General features: G+C 38.9%; 1 protein-coding gene, 1 long non-coding RNA gene and 1 other non-coding gene across 3 annotated transcripts; 2 read left to right on the forward strand and 1 right to left on the reverse strand.

Moving 5' to 3' along the window:
• Positions 1-3,179: 3,179 nt before the first annotated feature.
• On the reverse strand, positions 3,180-3,286 carry LOC131007334 (small nucleolar RNA R71). The gene has a single exon (XR_009096039.1). It is a non-coding gene; the product is annotated as a small nucleolar RNA R71 (small nucleolar RNA).
• Positions 3,287-5,679: 2,393 nt separating this feature from the next.
• Positions 5,680-8,312, forward strand: LOC131015617 (uncharacterized). Its single transcript, XR_009098604.1, has 3 exons — positions 5,680-5,819; positions 7,518-7,578; positions 8,087-8,312. It is a non-coding gene; the product is annotated as an uncharacterized LOC131015617 (long non-coding RNA).
• Positions 8,313-9,709: 1,397 nt separating this feature from the next.
• LOC131006683 (probable pectin methylesterase CGR2) lies at positions 9,710-22,131 on the forward strand. The gene is made up of 7 exons (XM_057933859.1): positions 9,710-9,931; positions 19,960-19,987; positions 20,034-20,074; positions 20,426-20,465; positions 20,669-20,710; positions 21,221-21,595; positions 21,917-22,131. Exons 1-7 carry the CDS (start codon positions 9,710-9,712, stop codon positions 22,009-22,011), a joined length of 843 nt encoding a protein of 280 aa, XP_057789842.1. The 3' UTR covers positions 22,012-22,131.
• The last annotated feature ends 522 nt before the right edge of the window (positions 22,132-22,653 follow it).

Raw genomic sequence — 22,653 nt, forward strand, 5'->3', positions numbered from 1 at the left:
GTAGATCTCTTCTCATCCCGGTCAGCCTGTAAATCCAAATCGGTATAACCCAAAGGAGTTAGACTGTTTGATTGGTAAACTAGCCTATAATCTCGAGTCCTCTTCAGGTACTTGAGAATACGCTTTACCGCAGTCCAGTGTCCTGGTCCAGGGTTCGACTGATATCTTGCAACCATGCCAACGACATAGCAAATATCAGGTCTCGTGCAAAGCATTGCATACATGAGGCTACCTACGGCGAAAGCATATGGTACCTTCCTCATTTCCTCAACCTCACTAGGCGTCTTAGGACACATGTCCTTAGACAGAGGGAATGCCATGTCTGAAAGGTAGCAAGCCTTTCTTGGCAGTTTGCATGCTAAAACGAGCAATCACAGTATCAATGTAGGACGCTTGAGATAAGCTCAACATCCTTTTCTGGCGATCACGAACAACCTTGATCCCCAGGATGTACGCTGCATCTCCTAAGTCCTTCATTTGAAACTGTTCGGATAACCACTTCTTTATGTCCGATAATAGCTCAACATTGTTGCCAATGAGGAGGATATCATCTACATAAAGTGCAAGGAAAACCACGTGGCCATTGGCATCTAAACGGTACACGCAACTTTCATTTTCACAACGAGTAAATCCATAGGATTTAATGACCTCGTCAAAACACTTGTTCCATGACCTCGAAGCTTGCTTAAGTCCATAAATGGACTTCTTCAGCTTCCACACAAGATGCTCTTCGCCCTTTTTCACAAACCCTTCGGGTTGCTGCATATAGATGTCCCTGATTTATGCTTAATTTACTCTATTTTTTAAGGGTTTGTTTGTGCATGTTTTAAGATAATTTTTTGGAAATTGGTGCGTTTATGGTGTATTTTATGCTTTGCAGGAGATTTAGGCTCTCGAGATGGAAGAATGCAGTTTTGAATGAATTTGGAAGAATTTGGCGTTCTCCAGGTGTTCTGGTTTCCAGAGCAGAGGAACCGACATTTCCAGAGCAGAGAAATCACCATTCCTCTGGAGTCAGAGAAATCAAAGTTCAGTGCAGAGAAATCCACGAATGCCAGAGGAATCGAAGCGAGCGCGAAAACGCAGAGGACTCATAAGGCGCCAGAGAAGTCGCCATTCCAAAGGATTCAACCAGAGGAGTCGAGGTCAGAGGAGTCGCCATTCCAGAGGAGTCGAGGTCAGAGGAGTCGATGCCAGAGGATTCGCTTCCCCGCTGCCAGAGCGGAGAAATGCCAGAGCGGAAGAGACTCCGCTGGCGACCCATTCCGCTGGCGAGGTCAGAGAAATCACCTATTTCTCTGGCAATACTATTCCTTTGGCGATAGCAGAGAATTCGTCATTTCTCGGGCGCGACCCGTTTCCCGAGAGACAATCGTTCCTCTGGCGATAACAGGGAAATCATCCATTCCTCTGGCGAGAGCTGCGAAGTTGGCGAGTGGGAGTATTTTCCAGAAGCGCACATCCAGCTGGAGAGTTGCCTTATTTCACACGATTCTATTACCTTTAGAATTCTACTTTGCATGGCAACTTCCATGGTGATCCGAAGGAAATCTGAAGCTTATAAATAGGTCCTCTTTTGACCTATGGAGAGCACCAACACAAATCCGAGAACCCTAGCATTTATACTTTAGTTTTTAGCTTTAGATTTTTATTGTTTTCTAGTTTTCAAGGCTTGGATCAAGATTGAAGATTCAAGCGCTACAATCGTTTTTCATTCGGTTTTTATATAATTCAATTTTTACAATTGCATTCTATTTAATTATGTTTATGTTTTATTTAAGCATGTCTGACTAGTTTCTTTTAGCTGATTCTAGGGTTTGTAAATAGTCGATTGAATTTATGTGATTTATTTGTTAATACCTTTGTGCCTTCCAGTTTATGGTTCATAATTCCTGGTGCTTAATTTCTTGTGAATTATTTGGCCAATAGTTTGCATGTTTAGCTATTCGGTTTGAGACCTAGCGGATATAACTGTTTAGCGGATTCAGGAATGTATGATATGATTTTAACCTTGAGACCTAGCGGAGATAGGTGGATCATAGGGAGCTATTCTTAGGAGCTATTGGGAGTTAGTAGATTTTCTTGAGACCTAACGGAGATAGATAATTTACTAATCTACGATCGTTGCTGCTCTAGCGAGAGTAATTGATTAATTAAGCGATCTCTCATCATAACTGGATTAAATTGGTACATAGGATTAATAGATTTATTGCGTAGATTTAATTGATGAATTTACTACCCTAGGATCAGTTGTCTTTTAATACTTGATTTTTCCTACGTGTTTAGATTTATCGTTATTTGCGTTTTAGTTTAAATTAATCTTTACTTTCGTTGCCTGAATATTACTAGAGTTTAATTAGGATTACTTGGAGTAATTCGCTATAATAGTCCCTGTGGATACGATACTCGGTTACTTTTACTTGCTACAATTGCCTGTGTTAGTTGCGGTATTTGTTGCTAAGAAATTAGTGATCAACTTTGCCGGGGATTATTTAGAATTGACTTTAATATTTCTGATTAGGCTTAAGCATTATTTCAGGCGTTATAAGCTTATTTTTATCTTCTAGTTTTTAAATTTCTATTTTTGTTTGTTGTCTCAGGCGTGTATGATCACGAGATCCAAAGGAAAGGAACATCTAGTACCTTTGAACTTGGAAATCGAAAAGCAATACAAAAGAGACAACCGCGAAAAGAAGAAGCAAGCAATGGCAGAGCAACAGAATAACATGGACCTTGGAACTCTTGTGCGAGCCGTGACACACCTTCAGAGGCAGCTAGACGAAGAGAGAGAGCGCAACCGGGCTCCTCCACCAGAGCCACCACTGAATCACATGTATCAGCCTCGAGTTGATCAATTCCAAGGAGGCAGCTGGGGACCAACTGTGCAGGCTAACACGTTCGAGCTGAAGCCGGGATTGATAAACATGGTGCAAGCTGAACAGTTTAGTGGAATGGCTGATGAAAATCCGCATGTTCACATCACTCAGTTTCTTGATATCTGCGATACTATTAAGCAGAATGGAGTGCCACCAGATGCCATCAGAATGAAGATGTTTGGATTCTCTCTCAGAGATAGAGCAAAGGAGTGGTTCAAGAGTTTGGACAGAGGTGCTATTACTGGATGGGAGGATTTGTGTAGAGCTTTCCTGGCAAAATACTTTCCTGCTTCTAAAGCTCAGAAAATCATTGCAGAGATTTCTCACTTTTCCCAGCTAGGAGATGAGACCATTCATGATGCTTGGGAAAGATTTCGTGAGCTGCTCAGGAAATGCCCACAACATGGTTTCACAGAGGATTAGCAAATCATTCACTTTTATAATGGTTTGACTGGTCTGACAAAAAGTATGGTGGATGCCACTGCAGGTGGATGTCTTCTCCATAGAAATACAAAGGAAGCTTATCGTGTGATAGAAGAGATGGCCTCCAACAGTTATCAATGGCCGAATGACAGAAATTCTACGAGAAGAATTGCAGCTGTAAACGAGGAGAGAGATGATTTTAAGGAGAAATACGAAGCTCTTCAAAAGCAGTATGAGTTGGAGAGAAAAACACTGCTAGCCAAAATCCCTCAGCAGCCGATTTCATCCGATGTAGCACAGTTTGAAGATGCTAATTTTGTCCAGCGACAGTACCAATTCCATAGGCCAAACTATCAGGGACATCAGGGTGGAAATCTCCCGTATCATCCAAATAATAGGAATCATCCAAATTTTTCCTATTCAAATCCCAACAATGCTTTGCAACCTCCACCAGGATTTTCTGTTTCTAGTGGGGGAGTAATCAATGAGCCAAAGAAAGATTCAATGGAGGAAATGATGAAGCAAGTATTGGTGAAGGTCACCGGGATGGAGGCAAACTCGGCAAACTTGGAAACTAAAATGTTCAGCATGGAGCAAAATGTGTCAGCACTGTCCAAGCAAGTGCAGATATTGGAGACTCAAGTTAGTCAGATTGCCAACCAAGCAGCTGCGCAGAACAAGCCAAGCCAATTTCCTAGCAACACTCAGTTCAATCCGAAGAGCCAATATCAACAACCTCAGCAAAATCAGCAATGTCATTCCATCCGGGTGGTTGATAATTCAGTTGAGGATGAAGAACAGCGAGACCGTACAGAGCAGAGGAATCACTATTTCTCTGTAGAGCAGCGGGACGGCAAGAATGGAGAGGAGAAAAATGTAGAGCTTATGGAGGATGATGACCTGGAGACGATTGTGTGCGATTCGCCGCCTACTTCTACGGTATCAGTCGAATACCTCTGCTGTTAAGAAGCCTATTCCTACTCCTATGTTTCCCAGGCCAGAGTACAAGCCTGTAGCACCTTTCCCTCTTTTATTTCCGAGGCCAAGATTAGATGAGCAAAGCTCCAAATTTTTGGAAACATTTAAGAAGTTGGCTGTGAATATTCCTTCCGTGGAGATCTTGAGAAATAAGCCAAATGAGGTGCAAATTGTGAAGGCTGTGATGGAAAAGAAGAGTGCATTCAATGAATTTGAAGAGATGCTCGCAGTGAAGGAGTATCAGTTGGCTTCAAAGAGGGAAGATCCGGGCAGCTTCAATATTCCTGTGAAGATTGGAAAGTCACTGTTTGAGAAAGTGATGTGTGACACCGGAGCAAGCATAAATGTCATGCCTCTCAAAGTGTTTATGTAACACCCCGAACTTTTCCCTATGTTGAGAAATATTGTCTTAACACTAATGAGAGTACTGAGATGTCGAAATACGAACCTTTTTTTTTATGACCAGATAAGACAGTTTGTCTTTCAAATAGTGATACGAGTAAATAAACCGATGATGGAATTAGAGTGATGAGATTTGAGAAATGAGTTGAGATAGAGTTGCTGATTGAATTGAGCTGAGATTTTATTTTATTTTCCAACTACCGGGATTAGAGTTACCGGATACCGAGTTATCAGAGATTGACTGTCCTATTAAGAAAAATAGGAATAATGAGTTGGAAATAGAGTCGAGGAAGAAAGAGTGAGAAACCTCGATAAATAGAGTCGGTTTGAGAGACGTCTAGTTTGTTTGTGTTTGACGACTGCTTTGATGTGATGTTATGTGAATTACGTGAACTGATTGATTATGTGATTTCTGTTACGTGTGTCATTATGACCAAGTTACTATGATTTTTATTTGAGGACTTTAGCACTTGGAATTTTATTTAAGTTTCCAAAGCAAGTGCGATTTATTTTTACCGGGAAATCGAATGATGCCGGTTTCTGGAAATTTTTCCAAGCATAATATTTTTTAAATTATTTTTCCTACAATGAGGAATATTAAAATTTAGTGAGTGCACTAATATTAGTGCTATAATTATTTTATTCGGTCACATGAATAATTATATTATGGTATTTTATTAGTGAGTGACATTTCCATAATTTTTTGTGATTAATGTTTAATCACCCTTCTCACACTATTATTTTAATTTCCCTACCATGTGATTAAATACCACAAATTGAGAGAGTGTAGAGATTAGAGAGAGATCAAGGCATTAAATGCCATATATTCTCAAAGATTTCCAAATATCCTTTAAGATCACAAATCTTTCCTAAGATTTCCAAATCAATTCATATCTTGCTAAAGAATTTCTCTCTCCTTCACCCCAAATTTCGACCACTTCACTCTCTCCCTCATCTCTCATATTTCCACCATTAACAACCATAGATGAGACCTCCGAAGCTTCACTAAATTATACCAAACACCTCAATCCACTCTTAAATCATACATAAACACATCCTAGCTACTTGAAATCAAGAGGATCATTGAAGAAATGCTTCCAAGCTAGAGTGAGAAAGTGTGGGTGTTGGTGAAAAATTTGGGTAAGTGATCTTGTAATCCATAGATCTTGCTTGAATGATGTTGTATATATGTGTGTATTCTTGAGGATTTGAAGCAAGAAAATCACCCCCTTCTTTTTTTCTAAATTTTCGAAAATTTGGGTCTCATACCCTTCATAAAAATTTCTTCTTCTTTCTTTGAATTGGGGTGAGAAAAGTGATCTATGTGATGGTTGGTGATGATTGTTGTGTGTTTTGAAAAGCTATGCTTTGAGATGTAAAAATCGGATGAGTTTAGTTTACCCCAATTTGGGAATTTTTGAGTTGATGATTAAAGTGATGAATTGATGATGAGGATGAGTCCATGAGATGTATATGATGATGATTTATGGAATAAATTGAGTATATGATGTCAATTGATGAGTTTGATGTGAGTTAGTTTAATAAAATTAGGGATATGTGTATCTATGCTCTAATTTGTAAATTGATGGAATGTATGTGAGTTTAAATGATTAAAGTGGATAGATCTATGATTAGATTAAAGATCCATGTGTGTTTATAAAATTTCAAAGAGTTTAGTTTAATAAAAATTAGGACTTTCGTGTCTATGTGCCTATTAAGTGATTCGACTTAAGATATATGAAATTGAGCATGATATTAGTGTTTTAATATGTTTGATTAAGTCTATTGTAAGCTAAGTAAAATTTGAACTTAGTTTAGTTTGAATGAGTTTTTGAGTTTTTATATTTGGAGAGGTCAATGAATGATAAAATGAGGTCTAATTGATTTATGATCATTATGTGAACGTTTGTCATGCTTTTGTTAAGAGTTTGCGTTGATACATGAGTTATCATTAGAGTTTAGTTTACATGATAAAAAGGGGATTTATATGTGTAAAATGAGTTATATGATGTATGAGGTCATTAATGAGTGTTTGGGTAATTTTGAGCATGAGAATGAAAAGAGAATTGAATTGATGCGTTCGTTGAAACGTTTCCCTTGAGATTTGAGTTAAGATGTAAAAGAGGAGAGTTAATTCAAGTCATTTGAACTTCGTTTACTAGTTTTATAAAATACAAAACTTAACTGCACATTTCTACCGAGAGTTGCAGAGAACAGGGAAAAGAGTCATTAATTCCAGTGGCTTCCTGTGTAATATAGCCTTCCAAAGTTTTATGGTATTAACCTTATTGTGTTATCTAGATATCTACCAAATTTGAGCCCAGTTTGACAACATTTACTATTTTTCAAAAATCAAAGTTTTCGATTGCTCAAAACTGCCGAATATGGTAGACTGTAGTAAAACAGTCATATCTCCCAAAACACTTGGAGTTTTTGACTCTAGTTTTTTTTATATGAAACTAGACTCGAAGACCTTTCTTTTGGTATAAGTCTCGAGTCCAGGAGATGTCGGAGTCAGAACAGGTTAATTTTTGAAGTCGAGTCAGTGCAGTGTGAAGGTTGTTTTTGACTTATCTATGTGTGAATTTTATATGTTTATGTGTTCATGCTTGTTTATGTGCTTGAATGCTATGAGTATGATCCGAGTTGAGAGTTAAGTCGAGAGTAGGATGTGTGAATCCTTAGAAGTTGAGTATACCTAGGGATTGAGTCTTATTGGGTAAATAGACGTTGAGTGAGAAGTTATCGTTGAGACGAGATTGGATTTTAGTAATGGGTTCTAACTAAGGTTTGTTTTATCACATGAACCTTCGATGACGATGATGATGAATTATGAAGACCGAGCGAGACGAAGAAGTAAGTCGCCTGTTTTCTTTCCGAAACTAGCGAAGGACTTCAGGTGGGCAATATTTTGAGTATATGTTTATCATATGAGCTTTCTAAAATGATTTGATGATGTTATGAGATTAACAAATGTTTTGAGATAAATGATATTTGAGAATTGTTTGACTTGCCAATTTTTTGATGTTGAGCTTGTGTGTTACCCTCTACTGATGAGACGAATTCGGTCCTGCCTCAAGCGGGATTTTGTGCACAGAGGTGACTGTGAGCCGTCTTCGGGTCGGCCGGTCACGGTACTTGAGAGGGAGGCCTACTTCTCAGTACCTTTGATGATGAGTAGTGGATGTGGTACATACATGATGAATGTTTAAACTGCGCAGTTACTTATTTATGATGTTGATTATGAAAACTGCATGCACAGATTCATTGATGCTAACTTATTTCTGTGTATTGCTGAGATGGGGCAAGCTTCAAACTTATAGCTCTAAGAGCACCTTTCTTGTTTTTCGGCGTTTGCCCACTGAGTATTATGTACTCACGCCCTGCATGTATTTCTAAATGTGCAGGCTAAGCGAGGAGCGAGATTGGTCTGGTGCTGGTGGGGAATTGTTGGAGGATGTATTTACTTTATCGTATTTCCATTTTGACGATAAAGCCTTGATGATTGATATACTTTGATTTTCTTTTGAATTTAAGCAATGTACTCCCGGTTATATGTCTTCATACATATAATCGATTCGCCTTTTGCTGCGACACTCTGCATATTATGATTCCTTACGAAAAATGAGCGATACCCGTTTTGTTTTTGATCTTGAAATTCCTGATATTTATGAAGTTATGACGACGTTGACGATTTTACCCTTGGGTTCATTTATGATGATTTTCCTTAGCATGTTTTGATGCGAGCTTCCGCTTGATGTTCAACCTATTCCTCTTATCTTTTATTCTTTTAAAAATAGTCGTATCGATACTCGTACCCCGCTATTACTAGCGTCGGGAATCGGGCTGCGACAGGGTGGTATCAGAGCAGGTCATCTGCTCTGAGTCTATTGCTTGACTGAGTTGAACCCTTGATTACTGATATCTTTTTAAATTGAGTACTAGTCTAAATTGAATTCTTGGACTAGTTTGAGAGAGTCAGTTTGAAACGAAACCCCAGCACCCCATCTCCTCCGGCTTAAACGAGGTAAGAGGTTGATGTTGTTTCTTGTCGCTTTCTTGATTGAAAGTTGAGTTTGATTCACTAATGAGTTATGTATTGTTTTGAGGACGAAATTGTTTGAGATGATGGATTCTGATACGAGGCAGTTGATGTGGAATACGAGGAGAGATGTTGAGGCTAGTATAGCCGATGCCCTACCGTACCAAACGAGGATGAGATGCAGAGTCGAGAAGAGGCAGCGATACAGAGACGATATAGCGAGGCAATGCGCCGTTGGTTCAGGACTACTGGACTGAGAGAGGGCGATACTCTTGGAGACTTTCTAGCGCTTTACCATCGACGTTGGTTAGAGGCTAGTGCCCATGGGATAGATGAGGCTGAGGCTATCACTCACCTGATTCCACAGTTGCCACTCGGATAGCAAGACTGGGCGGCTTCGCTGGTGCCGCAACATATCTTGAGGACTGAGTTCAGGTATTTCGTGAATGTTGATTTTCGTGGCTTCATCGCGACTTTCGAGCCACCTTCACCGCCATATGTAGAGTCTGAGGGACCAGCCCAGGGAAGGGAGCTTGTTGTTGTGCCCCCACTTCCCGAGGAGCTGTTTCCGATTGCCCCTTTACCCCCAGCTGATCCGATTCCAGTTTCTTTTGAGCCTGATGTTTCAGAGTCGATGGTCTTCGAGGCGTATTCTCCAGTGGTAGAGCATGACCCGTTTGCGTTTCTATCACTTATTCATTCTCCCAGCGCTGATCTACCGCCTTGGGATTTGACACCGGCGACGGCGCCTTTGCCATTGCCACCTGTTGAGTCGGCACAGTCGATTGTTTCTACTGAGCCTTAGATACAGCTTATTCCCTTCGATCCATATCCGAGGCTTGCCCCGTTGCCTGAGCTAGGCACTTTGGCTTTCCAGACGTATATGCACTCGATTCTATATTCACCATCCCGAGACGCCTAGGAGGGAGGATCTCGGCCGGCACGCTCCGATAGTGATGAGGAGGACCTCGATGAGGAGATTCTAGAGATGACGGTCGGCCATGGACGGACCCAGCCATTACAGCGTCATATTACTGCCGACGGAATCGAGATATGGGTACCTGTTCCCGAGGTGCCGGTTTATGGCCCGATGGTGGACACCGACGTCGAGAATGAGTCGAGCGACGATAGAGTCTACCGACTGATCGACGAGTACGAGAGTCAGGAGTCAGAGCCGAGCGAGGAGACAGAGCCGAGGGAGGATATGGAGGTTGACGATGCGACGAGCAGGATTTCAGGAGACGACGACTAGCGATCACGTGTATCTAGTAGACGCGTACATATGTATAGATGCATAGTTGTTATATATATATATATATATATATATATATATATATAGGTAGAGAAGCATAGTATAGTGTGTATGTGTAGATAGCACAGATCTATAGATGCTTAGTACCTATGATGCCTGTATAGCCAGAGCATCATCTTAGTGTTAGGACCTTTGTAAATAGGATCCTACTTTTGTAAAAGACCTCGAGAGAGAGGCAGTTTTCCTTATATATATATATATATACACAGAGATGTTAATGATTAATGAGTTTCACTATCTTTATCAGAGCTTTGAGAATGATGATGATGTTGAGGCTTAATGATAAATGAGAAATAGAGATTGATGAGAATTACGAACGATGATAGACGAGAAATAGAGTAGACGAGAATTTTTAGAATTTTGAGATCGCACATGAGATATAGAAGTGAAGTGAGAAAACGAGGATTTGTATTTTGTAACGACGAACGGTTAGTTTAGAAGTCGATAGTTATATAACTCTTTTTCCTTTATAGTATACCTCCGAGAAGAAGAGGGAACCGAAGGAACATAAACCGAGAAGAAGATGAAGAAGAGAAGCAGAGAAACCAACCGTTGAGATAACACGACGAGAGTTAGAGTTTTCATCGCGATTTCGAGACACGACTCTAATAGGACGAACGTATTATGGAGAACTCATGGGATGCATAGATACTATTGACCAATTGTACTTTGAAATAGAAGTACTTTCACCGGGACCGCGCGTATCATCGCTAGAGTAGTCATGAGAGTAGACTTATTGAGTCCCTATCCCGGTTGGTCGTATTTAAATTTTTCTGCATCCATTTGAACTCCAACAGGAGATGAACTATTTGCTATTGAGAAAATTTTTCCAGATCCACTGTGTTTGAGCCTGAGCCGTTTGTGTTGGAAATCCTTACCCCTTGCTTTAACAGTGGACAATTTATTCATTTTCCACTTAGTGGATTGTTTCTACTTCCAGTATTGATTTATTTCCATCATATCATATCTCAGTTTTTATTCTGGATTATGTTCTAGCTTTTGATCTTACCTTGATTGTAACTTCTTCATTATCCTTGAAATAGCACTGGCTATTATGGAATCATTCCATTACTTGAGCTCGTCTTGTTCAAGATCAGACATTTTTGTTTATCACATCCTATTCCCTACCACATCCGACAAGAGTTAGGAATGTCTAGGTGACTAGGATAGTATAACCAGAAGAGTGTTTGGAAGAAACACGATTTATGGGAGCAGCCGTAGAATATAATTATTACGGGACGAGCACACCTTTTCGGTTATGGATTTTCTTATATTAGCCAAGTATGCAAAAAGCTAACCAATTCGAGGACGAGAAGAAGTGATGCTAAGCCAGGATAGGCAATAGCAGATTCAAGGAGATTGAGATGACAGATTAGAGCAGATAATGTTTTCCACGATAGCAGACTGAGATGACGACTAGTATAGAAGTAGCATCGTCGTAATATTAGGGGATGTTTTATTTTCGTTATGCGCCGCAATTAGTAAGAGTTCTCGAAAGAGAAAATTTTCTTATATGTCTATATGACGATGACCAGAGAGTCTCTATGCTTGAGTAGAGTTTTGAGCTGATGTTGCGATGATAGACATGAAATATGTCTTTGACGTTGAGTTATGAGAATTGAGAAAAAAGTATGATGTTGAGTAAGAGTCTTATGATTTGTGAGTTATGAGAATTAGTTCTAAGGTTGATATATGTTCCCTTAGACTTTTGCCAACAAGAGAAACCGAATAAAGAAAGAATTAGAGTTGATGATATGAGATAAAGCAATAAAACCGTAGCTGAATACGAACGTTAGTTTCGCGACTTGGTTCGGTATGCCACATATCGAGAAGAGATGAACGAGAAGATGTCAGAATTGTTTCGATCAGGTTTGAGACAAGAGGTACGAGACGATTTAACGAGTCAGAGTGCGGTTATGTGTACTGAAGCATTAAATAGAGCATTTGATATATACAGGCAATGCAGCCAGAGAACGTGATTTGAGCTTCAGCACCCCAAATGAGTTAGAGCACACAAACGTGCAATCCATCATTTTCTGGACGAGGGCAAGAAGGAAAGAGAAAATGGGACGACCGAAGTCAAGATCCCAAAAAGCCGTGGCAGAGTCAGAATGCGCCACCACAATATCAGAACTGAGACAAACGGCTTTATATTGGCCCAACTGCCCCAGCAGCAATAAACCTTCAAGAACCGCGAGGGATGTCGCTTTGTCGAAGAGCAATAAATTACGTCTAAGAGAATGCAAAATAAGGCAGAATAGCTGTTACACCTGCGAAAGGGTCGGGCACTACTCGAACCAGTATCCGAATCGTCAGCAAAGTGGAAGCGGAAAAACGACCGAGTCAGTTTCAGCCGCAACTCAAGCGATGGAGGGAAATCCTACCGCTACCTCTACCACAGCGACAACAGCCAGCCTATCCGACCACAGCAGTCAAGAAGGCAACCACCAGCCCCGCAGGCGAATCAACAGCATCATCAGAGACTGTTCGCGCTTGAGTCAAAAGCACCAGACAAGAATAGAGGAAATTTGTCAGATATAGGCGAGTTGAAAGATGTGCCCATAGTATTTTTGATCGATGCTGAATGTAGAGCTTGCTCCACAACCTCTAAAGAGTAGCCACACCCATAGGCAAAATTATTACGGTTTCATCTGTGTGCCCTAACTTAGAATTCGAGTTAAGATCGATTAAGCTCGATGTTAGAAACCTGAGATTAATGCCTATGTGGCACTTGGATATAATTTTGGAATGGACTGGTTAGAAAAGAAAACCATGTGAAGATACAATGCAAGGAGAGACGGATATCTTTTCAGCCACCTGGCCAAGAACCTACTTCCTTCATTGGTATTGAGAGAAGATAGAAGAAGACACCGATCATCTCGGCACCACAAGCAAGAAAGCTCTTGTGGAGAAAAGATACAATCGCGTACGTTGTATATCTGAACCAGAGAGAGACGAATCCAAGGCAAACGTTGATGACGTGTCAGTTGTACGAGAGTATAAAGACGTTTTTCCCGATGACTTTACCGGGATTACCCCAGGCCGAAAGCTTGAGTTTACGATCGATTTAGAGCCTAGCGCCGTACAGAATGGCCCCCACAGAGTTGCAAGAGTTAAAGCTGCAACTCCAAGAACTTCTAGATATGAGTTTCTTTCGACCCAGTGTTTTCCCGTGGGGAGCACCAGTTCTTTTTGTTTAAATGAATGATGGAAGCTTGAGGTTGTGTATCGATTATCGAGAGTTGAACAAAGTGATGTTAATGAATAAATATCCGTTACCCCGAATCGCTGATCTATTCGATCAACTACAAGGAGCGAGCACTTTTTTTTTAAAAGTTTGACATGAGAACGGGATACCATCAGCTGAAGATACGATCAGAAGATATTTCCGAAGACGGCATTGTGTATGCAATATGGCATTACGATAAACTCAAGGATGTTTGGAAGAGATGTCTTTCGGTTTGACGAATGCTCCGGCAGTATTCATGGATCTCATGAATCGCGTTTTTCACGAATACTTAGACAAGTTCGTGTTAGTCTTCATAGACGATATCCGGATTTACTCGAAGAATGAACGAGAACACGAAGAGCATTTGAGGATCGCGTTAGAGAGATTGCGAGCTGAAAAGCTTTATGCGAAGTCTAGTAAATGCGAGTTTTGGCTTGAAGAAGAAAATTTTTCTCAGCCATGTTGTTTCCGCAAGAGGAATTGACGTAGACCCAGCGAAAGTTCAAGCGGTACAGGAGTGGAGATCGCCAACCACACCGCACGAGATTCGCAATTTTCTGGAATTAGCAGGGTATTATCGACATTTTATTTACGGCTTTTCAAAAATCGCTAAGCCATTGATGCACCTGCTAAAGAAGGAAGTCAAGTTTGTTTGGACGGACGAATGTGAGCGAAATTTTCAAGAGCTGAAGAAGAGGCTCACTATTTCCCCAGTGTTAGCTGTTCCGAAAGTGGATAAAGAGTATGCAGTTTATACTGATGCATCGAAAAATGGTCTAGGATGTGTACTGATGCAAGAGGAAGAGTTATAGCATATGCTTCGCGACAACTGAGACCACACGAGGAGAATTATCCAACGCATGATTTAGAATTAGCAGCCGTAATGCTTGCTTTGAAGATTTGGTGACACCGTCTCTACGTAGCACAGTGTGAGATATACACCGATCACAAAAGTCTCAAATATTTCTTTGAGCAAAAGATCTGAACATGTGACAAAGAAGATGGTCAGAGTTAGTGCAGAATTACGATTGAGGAACAAATTATCACCCTGGAAAAACTAACGTTGTAACTGACGTGTTAAGCATAGAGAATCAGGGAGAGTTAGGATTTCTCCTTACTCAAGACGAAAACCTGATCATGGAATTCGAGAAGATGAATTTAGAGGTAGTAATACCACCACAAATGACAGGAATAGTAATTTATGCATTGAACGTTACACTTGACTTACGATTGAGAATAGTCACAGCTCAGAGAGAGAGGATGGAAAGATGGAAAGGTTGCGAATGAAGATTCGAACCGAAAAAGTAGAGAATTATGAAGAGACGGCAGATAATGCCTTTTTGTTTAAAAGAGAGTGTGTGTGCCTGATAAAGAAGAGTTGAAGAATGAGACTATGAGCGAAGCTCATGACACCCCTTACACCGCACATGCAAAAAAGTATAAAGATATGCCAAGACTAAAACGACGCTTAGATAGGAGAATAAGAAGCGAGAGGTGGCATCTTTCGTAGAAAGATGTTTGACGTGTTAACACGTGAAGGCGCCACTTTAGGCAACCTTATACAATTACACCTATTAGAGACTTCCACAATAAAAGTGAGATCACATAGCCATGAATTATGGCATCGATTAGCAAAATCGAGAGAAGAAAATCCAACAGTTGAGTAATCACTGATAGATTCTTTTGATGTTAGAAACGATGTTTATGTGAGTTTTCCCTATCTTGGGGAGCATGTCATTTTCGAGTTAACGAAGAACTCAAACCGAGATATATATAGGACCTTATGATATATTAGAAAAAGTAGGCCCTGTAGCCTATAAACTAGCGTTGCCTCCGAGCTTCGCGAACGTCCAAGGCTTTTTTTATGTTTCTCAACTGAGAAAGTACGTGTTTGATCCAAAACACGTCATCCATCAAGAAGAAGTGTCCCTGGAACCATAATTGAGCTATGAAGAGAGACCTGATGCTATGCTGGACTGAAAGATCCAACAATTGAGGGACAAGTCGATTCCTTTGGTGAAAATCCAATGGAGACATCACGGTCAAAAAGAATCAACATGGGAACTGGAAGAGAAGATGAAAGAGAAGTACCCAGAGCTTTTTTCCCGAAGGTGAATAACTCAAATTTCGGGACGAAATTTATTTTAAGGGGGGTAGGATGTAACACCCCGTACTTTTCCCTATATTGAGAAATATTGTCTTAACACTAATGAGAGTACTGAGATGTCGAAATACGAACCTTTTTTTTATGACAAGATAAGACAGTTTGTCTTTCAAATAGTAATACGAGTAAATAAACCGATGATGGAATTAGAGTGATGAGATTTGAGAAATGAGTTGAGATAGAGTTGCTGATTGAATTGAGCTGAGATTTTATTTTATTTTCCAACTACCGGGATTAGAGTTACCGGATACCGAGTTATCAGAGATTGACTGTCCTATTAAGAAAAATAGGAATAATGAGTTGGAAATAGAGTCGAGGAAGAGAGAGTGAGAAACCTCGATAAATAGAGTCGATCTGAGAGAGGTCTAGTTTGTTTGTGTTTGCCGACTGCTTTGATGTGATGTTATGTGAATTACGTGACTGATTGATTATGTGATTTCTGTTACGTGTGTCATTATGACCAAGTTACTATGATTTTTATTTGAGGACTTTAGCACTTGGAATTTTATTTAAGTTTCCAAAGCAAGTGCGATTTATTTTTACCGGGAAATCGAATGATGCCGGTTTCTGGAAATTTTTCCAAGCATAATATTTTTTAAATTATTTTTCCTACAATGAGGAATATTAAAATTTAGTGAGTGCACTAATATTAGTGCTATAATTATTTTATTTGGTCACATGAATAATTATATTATGGTATTTTATTAGTGAGTGACATTTCCATAATTTTTTGTGATTAATGTTTAATCAACCTTCTCACACTATTATTTTAATTTCCCTACCATGTGATTAAATACCACAAATTGAGAGAGTGTAGAGATTGAGAGAGTGTAGAGATTAGAGAGAGAGATCAAGGCATTAAATGCCATATATTCTCAAAGATTTCCAAATATCCTTTAAGATCACAAATCTTTCCTAAGATTTCCAAATCAATTCATATCTTGCTAAAGAATTTCTCTCTCTCCTTCACCCCAAATTTCGACCACTTCACTCTCTCCCTCATCTCTCATATTTCCACCTTTAACAACCATAGATGAGACCTCCGAAGCTTCACTAAATTATACCAAACACCTCAATCCACTCTTAAATCATACATAAACACATCCTAGCTACTTGAAATCAAGAGGATCATTGAAGAAAGGCTTCCAAGCTAGAGTGAGAAAGTGTGGGTGTTGGTGAAAAATTTGGGTAAGTGATCTTGTAATCCATAGATCTTGCTTGAATGATGTTGTATGTGTGTATTCTTGAGGATTTGAAGCAAGAAAATCACCCCCTTCTTTTTTTCTAAATTTTCGAAAATTTGGGTCTCATACCCTTCATAAAATTTTCTTCTTCTTTCTTTGAATTGGGGTGAGAAAAGTGATCTATGTGATGGTTGGTGATGATTGTTGTGTGTTTTGAAAAGCTATGCTTTGAGATGTAAAAATCGGATGAGTTTAGTTTACCCCAATTTGGGAATTTTTGAGTTGATGATTAAAGTGATGAATTGATGATGAGGATGAGTCCATGAGATGTATATGATGATGATTTATGGAATAAATTGAGTATATGATGTCAATTGATGAGTTTGATGTGAGTTAGTTTAATAAAATTAGGGATATGTGTATCTATGCTCTAATTTGTAAATTGATGGAGTATATGTGAGTTTAAATGATTAAAGTGGATAGATCTATGATTAGATTAAAGATCCATGTGTGTTTATAAAATTTCAAAGAGTTTAGTTTAATAAAAATTAGGACTTTCGTGTCTATGTGCCTATTAAGTGATTCGACTTAAGATATATGAAATTGAGCATGATATTAGTGTTTTAATATGTTTGATTAAGTCTATTGTAAGCTAAGTAAAATTTGAACTTAGTTTAGTTTGAATGAGTTTTTGAGTTTTTATATTTGGAGAGGTCAATGAATGATAAAATGAGGTCTAATTGATTTATGATCATTATGTGAACGTTTGTCATGCTTTTGTTAAGAGTTTGCGTTGATACATGAGTTATCATTAGAGTTTAGTTTACATGATAAAAAGGGGATTTATATGTGTAAAATGAGTTATATGATGTATGAGGTCATTAATGAGTGTTTGGGTAATTTTGAGCATGAGAATGAAAAGAGAATTGAATTGATGCGTTCGTTGAAACGTTTCCCTTGAGATTTGAGTTAAGATGTAAAAGAGGAGAGTTAATTTGAGTATGATGAGTATTATAATGTGTTTGAATGTTTGTGAGTGTTATATGTGTTTAAGATGAGCTTTGATTGGTTTTCTTTGAAGGAATGTTGAGTTGAGCATTTAAGAGTTTGAGATGAGATTTTGGTGATTTTCGTAGGCCTACTGACCTACTGTGATCGACGGTTTTTCGATGTCAAAAAGCTTTGAAAATTTTATAACAAGTCTCTACATGAGTCTTGAGCACCTCTGTAAAATTTCAAGTCATTTGAACTTCGTTTACTAGTTTTATAAAATACAAAACTTAAACTGCACATTTCTACCGAGAGTTGCAGAGAACAGGGAAAAGAGTCATTAATTCCAGTGGCTTCCTGTGTAATATAGCCTTCCAAAGTTTTATGGTATTAACATTATTGTGTTAGCTAGATATCTACCAAATTTGAGCCCAGTTTGACAACATTTACTATTTTTCAAAAATCAAAGTTTTCGATTGCTCAAAACTGCCGAATATGGTAGACTGTAGTAAAACAGTCATATCTCCCAAACCACTTGGATTTTTTGACTCTAGTTTTTTTTATATGAAACTAGACTCGAAGACCTTTCTTTTGGTATAAGTCTCGAGTCCAGGAGATGTCGGAGTCATAACAGGTTAATTTTTGAAGTCGAGTCAGTGCAGTGTGAAGGTTGTTTCACTACTACAAAAGTTTACATACATAACAGTGCATAGATAACAGTTTTTTTCAAAAACCGTTATGTATGAGCGCACTTTTAGGAATAGATAACGGTTTTGAAAAAATCCGTTATCTATGTAGTGTTGTCTATAGCATAGATAACGGTTTTTGAAAAACCGTTATATTTTTGCGTTATCTATTAGTTGCATACATAACGGTATTATAAAACCGTTAAGCCACCGTTATCTATGACCATCTTTTATAACGGTTTATTCATAACGTTAAAGAACCGTTATGTATAAGAGTCATTTACAACGGTTTTGGAACCGTTATGTTTGAGCGTATCTAAAAACTGTTATGTATAATTTTTTTTAATTTTTTTAATTGTTTTTTTAAAATTTTTATAAAACTTATTATTATATCATTTGAAACTTAGTTTCCCCCATTCTACTCCACCCAATCCGCTGCTGAACTCCCTCTTCCGGCCGCACCACCTGTCCGCCTTCCCACCGGCTCCGGCGAGGCCGTGTCCGGCCGAGGGCGCTGCTCCTCGACTACTTCCTCCCATCATCCATTCTTCTCTCTCAAAAATCACGGATGAAGACAAAAGGGGAGCCCTAATTTCCTCCCCAAATCAGGAAACGCCGTCGCCTGAGCCGAAATCCGGCAACGCAGCGCCCTTCTCTCCGATGTTGTCGATGCCTCCACGCAGGAGGCCCCTTTCCCTTCCAATTTTGAGCCCTAGCTTTCATAGAAAGAAATACCGTTGCCGCTGCAACTGGAAGACCAGTGAATGGTCGGGCGAGTCGTTGTCACCTCTGCTCTCTCGTTACCTCTCTCACTCACTCTCAAGAACAGATCTCCCTCACACACGAAGAGAATAGAAACCGAGTCCTAGCTCTCTCTCGACTCTTTCCCAATCTCTCGCTGCTGTTACGTTTCTCCGTCGAGCAGGTGAGGGCCTGCCGCCTCCATCGATCCTCCGAGCTCCGTCGTGCGTCGGAAGTTCGTCGTCGTGCCGCTCTCCTTGGTTACAGAGCAGGGTAGCCGCAATTCTCCCCTTTCGAAGCTAGGTTTTCTATTCCATCCATACAATCTAGCCCTAATTCTATTTCTTACTTTTTATTCTTGCTGAATTCGGCAAATTGATGTTTGAGTTTGTACTTGTGAGTGTGAGTTACTCATTATTGCTGAGTTAAGCTGAATAATGGGCAAAGATGGCTTAATTTAACGAATTTACGTATTTGTCTAATTTGTTGAACGGAGTTGGTTATGAATGTGTGGTGTGATGCTATCCTCAATTCCTTACTATCAGTGTATTATGTATGTGGTGATGTTTCTCCTGTACGTTTTAAGAATTTTATCAAGAGAAATCTAATAATAGATGAGGCACTTTCAAGATTCATATATCCTATTTGTTCGTTGAAGTTTATGCAATTGCAGAAATTGAGATTTTAGATTTTGGTACGTGGAAAGGAATCAGTAGGATTATTTTTTATCTGATGTCTTGCTGGGATCTGATTCGTGTGAATGTGATCGACAGGGAACAGAGCAAAATGATGAGGTTGCAAACCTATGGAGGGATTAGTTTAATAGCTTGATCTAGCTTCACATATTTACGACTTTGACATTGGAAGAAGAGAATAATGTGCTTATTCGTATGTCAGTCTACTTATTTTAAATCAAAATATAATTTTGACAGTATGTCAGTCTATATTCCTACTGGAAAGGTAAAGGTGTAACGTTAGTTGTTTTAATATGTTCTAGCCTTTTTAGGTTTCTTTTCCTCACTATTATCCATTGGAATTTTTGTTGTGGTATATCTCTTTGCTTCTTTCACTTTGCCTCCTCTTATACATGAGAGAGCTCAGAGAGCACACATATTTGCATGAGTTATTCACCATTATTGCATATACACATAGTGGATAGGTACATACATTTCACACATAGATCCTTTTTTCCATATTGTACAATCATGGAATTGAGTTACAGTTACCTTGTGTATCTGAATTTTAAAAAAATAGAGAGGAGGAGATGGCTTAAGGATGATGCTTGTTCACTTATTTCTAGTACTTGTCATGATGACCCTTGTCACATAGTTGAGCTTGTTGCATTAATGCGTATCTAAAATGAGAGAACTGATAAGCTACTTTTTTCCGGAATTTCAGGGAGCATTGCTGGTTGTTGGTTATCTTTATCACAGTTCAGGTTTGTTCTTGGTTTTTTCACACACACCGCTGTACCCCAGGAAATCAATCTTATGTACTTGTTCCAATAATTATATTAGGAAGCTGGCAGGAAAAATATAAGGATGATGGAAACATTCCTTTTAATAGGTCACTTTAGTTAAAGAGTGTTTGGAGGTATATTCAACCATTGAGGTTATATCATTTTTCCTTTGTTCTTGACAGGTAGCAGGAGTGGTGACATAAATAGTTTAAGTAGACTTGAAGGTAAGTACCTATGATTCAAAAGTGTTGTATCTGTTATTTACCCGATTTGTTTTGGTGAATTATGAATAAATAATGCATGCATGTATAGAAGGCTTCATTCTTGTACTTGCAACCATTATATCTTCAAAATTTCTTGGTTTTTCAATTGGTTTAATGAAGCTGGTACTACAGGTTTCACCAGATTTTGACATTTTGTGATATTCTTTGGTGCCAAGATGCATGTCGGGGGTTTCACCAGAAGTAATCGATGTTCAAGATACGAATTTTGCATATGATGTTGAGGAATGCTGTTTTATGTGGGAAAATGGGCTTTACGGCTATATATAGCATTGCATGTGTGATCTATACCTCTTTCTTGGATAAAGGAAACACGCTTGTCTGATGTGTATATCAATTACCAATCAGTCTTCCGTCTAGCTTTTCATCCTATTCCTTGTTCTCATCTATATGAAACATGGATTTTGCTATTAGATTACATGTACTTTTGTTAACCCATTAATGCTTATGCAGGTGGTGTTTCTTGTACTCTAGAAGTTCAGAAAATAATACCTATTCTGAAGAAAACATATGGTGACAGCATGAAAAAGGTATTGCATGTTGGTCCTGGAACCTGCTCGGTGGTCTCTCAATTATTGAAACAAGAGGATACAGAAGTCTGGGGTATAGAGCCTTATGAGTTAGATGATGCTGATGCCAGCTGCAAGAATCTAGTTCGCAAAGGCATCGTGCGAGTGGCTGATATCAAATTTCCCCTTCCGTACAGGCCTAAGACATTTTCCCTCGTCATAGTTTCAGATGCATTGGATTACTTGTCTCCTAAGTATCTTAACAAGACTGTTCCACAGCTAGCGAGGGTAGCTTCTGATGGCTTAGTTATATTATCTGGTAATACTCCAGCACCCGGTTTCTTATGTGCTTCCGTAATTCTAGAGATTTATAAGTAAAAAGAGTGTGTGAACGAGATTAAGCTATTTTATAAATGTAGTCATAGTTTTTCCATCTCAATATTGGAAAAGTCATATATCATACAATATTTTCATAGTGGTTCCAGAGGTTACAATTGGACCACTTGGTTCCATGTTAAATCATTCACATAACTTACAGCAGCTTTCAGCATTTCCAACGTTGCAATTGCATATAGGTCTTCTTTTGTAAATTTCTGAAGTTAGGAGGCAGTGTTACTAACTGTAACATAAATGCTTGCAGGTTACCCAGGTCAGCAAAGAGCTAAAGTGTCGGAGCTTTCCAAGTGGGGGCGCCCGGTAATTGTCAAAATTTATTTTATTTTTGGCACTTATTAATAGGCTTTTTTTCTTCAAATACCTGACGAAATGACTATAATCCCAATGCTATTTGTATCTATACATATGCAAGTGTTTATAGCTGATCAGTCTATGAAAAATCTTACAACTTATAGAAAATTTTGCTAGTCAGATATCTGATATTTGCTGTTTCACGATTAGGGTAATGAATCATTAAACCAAAGCACCAAGAAAAAGTTGTGATCTGCAACTCAGTTTCAATTGTTTCTAAACAAGCACCTATATCTCTCAAGTAAGGACCTTTTCCATTTTAAGTTATACATGCCACTCCTTTTTATTCCTCACCTAGCTAGATTCTCTTCTGCTTCTTATGTACAGAAAGCTAAGAAATTGGATAGAAAACCAAAACAAACAATTTGAGCAGAAGACAAAGGAAGCTAAATCAAATGTTTTTGATGCTACAGGCAAGGTAATCAAACATTCTAATTAGTAATTACACCAGTTGTGAAACTAGATTTATATCAGCTTTCTCCCTCTTCTCATACTATACTCTCAACAAATAAAGACTTCGCAGCTTGAAGTTGCAGGGAACGGGGAGTCATGAATGACACTTTGAAAGAAATGTTTTCTTGCCTTTGCCGTCTAATGTGATTCATGATGTAGTGTGAAACAAAAGTCAAC

The sequence above is a fragment of the Salvia miltiorrhiza genome, chromosome 1, assembly GCF_028751815.1.
Source record: "Salvia miltiorrhiza cultivar Shanhuang (shh) chromosome 1, IMPLAD_Smil_shh, whole genome shotgun sequence".
NCBI lineage: Eukaryota > Viridiplantae > Streptophyta > Magnoliopsida > Lamiales > Lamiaceae > Salvia > Salvia miltiorrhiza.

Bases quoted from the DNA above. Each gene is read 5' to 3' on its own strand.
- LOC131006683 (XM_057933859.1), top strand. From the start codon at position 9,710: ATGACGGTCGGCCATGGACGGACCCAGCCATTACAGCGTCATATTACT. The intron at 9,932-19,959 runs GTTGACGATGCG...TAATTTTGACAG, and splicing joins AGCCGAGGGAGGATATGGAG to TATGTCAGTCTATATTCCTA. The intron at 20,075-20,425 runs GTATATCTCTTT...CCGGAATTTCAG, and splicing joins CCATTGGAATTTTTGTTGTG to GGAGCATTGCTGGTTGTTGG.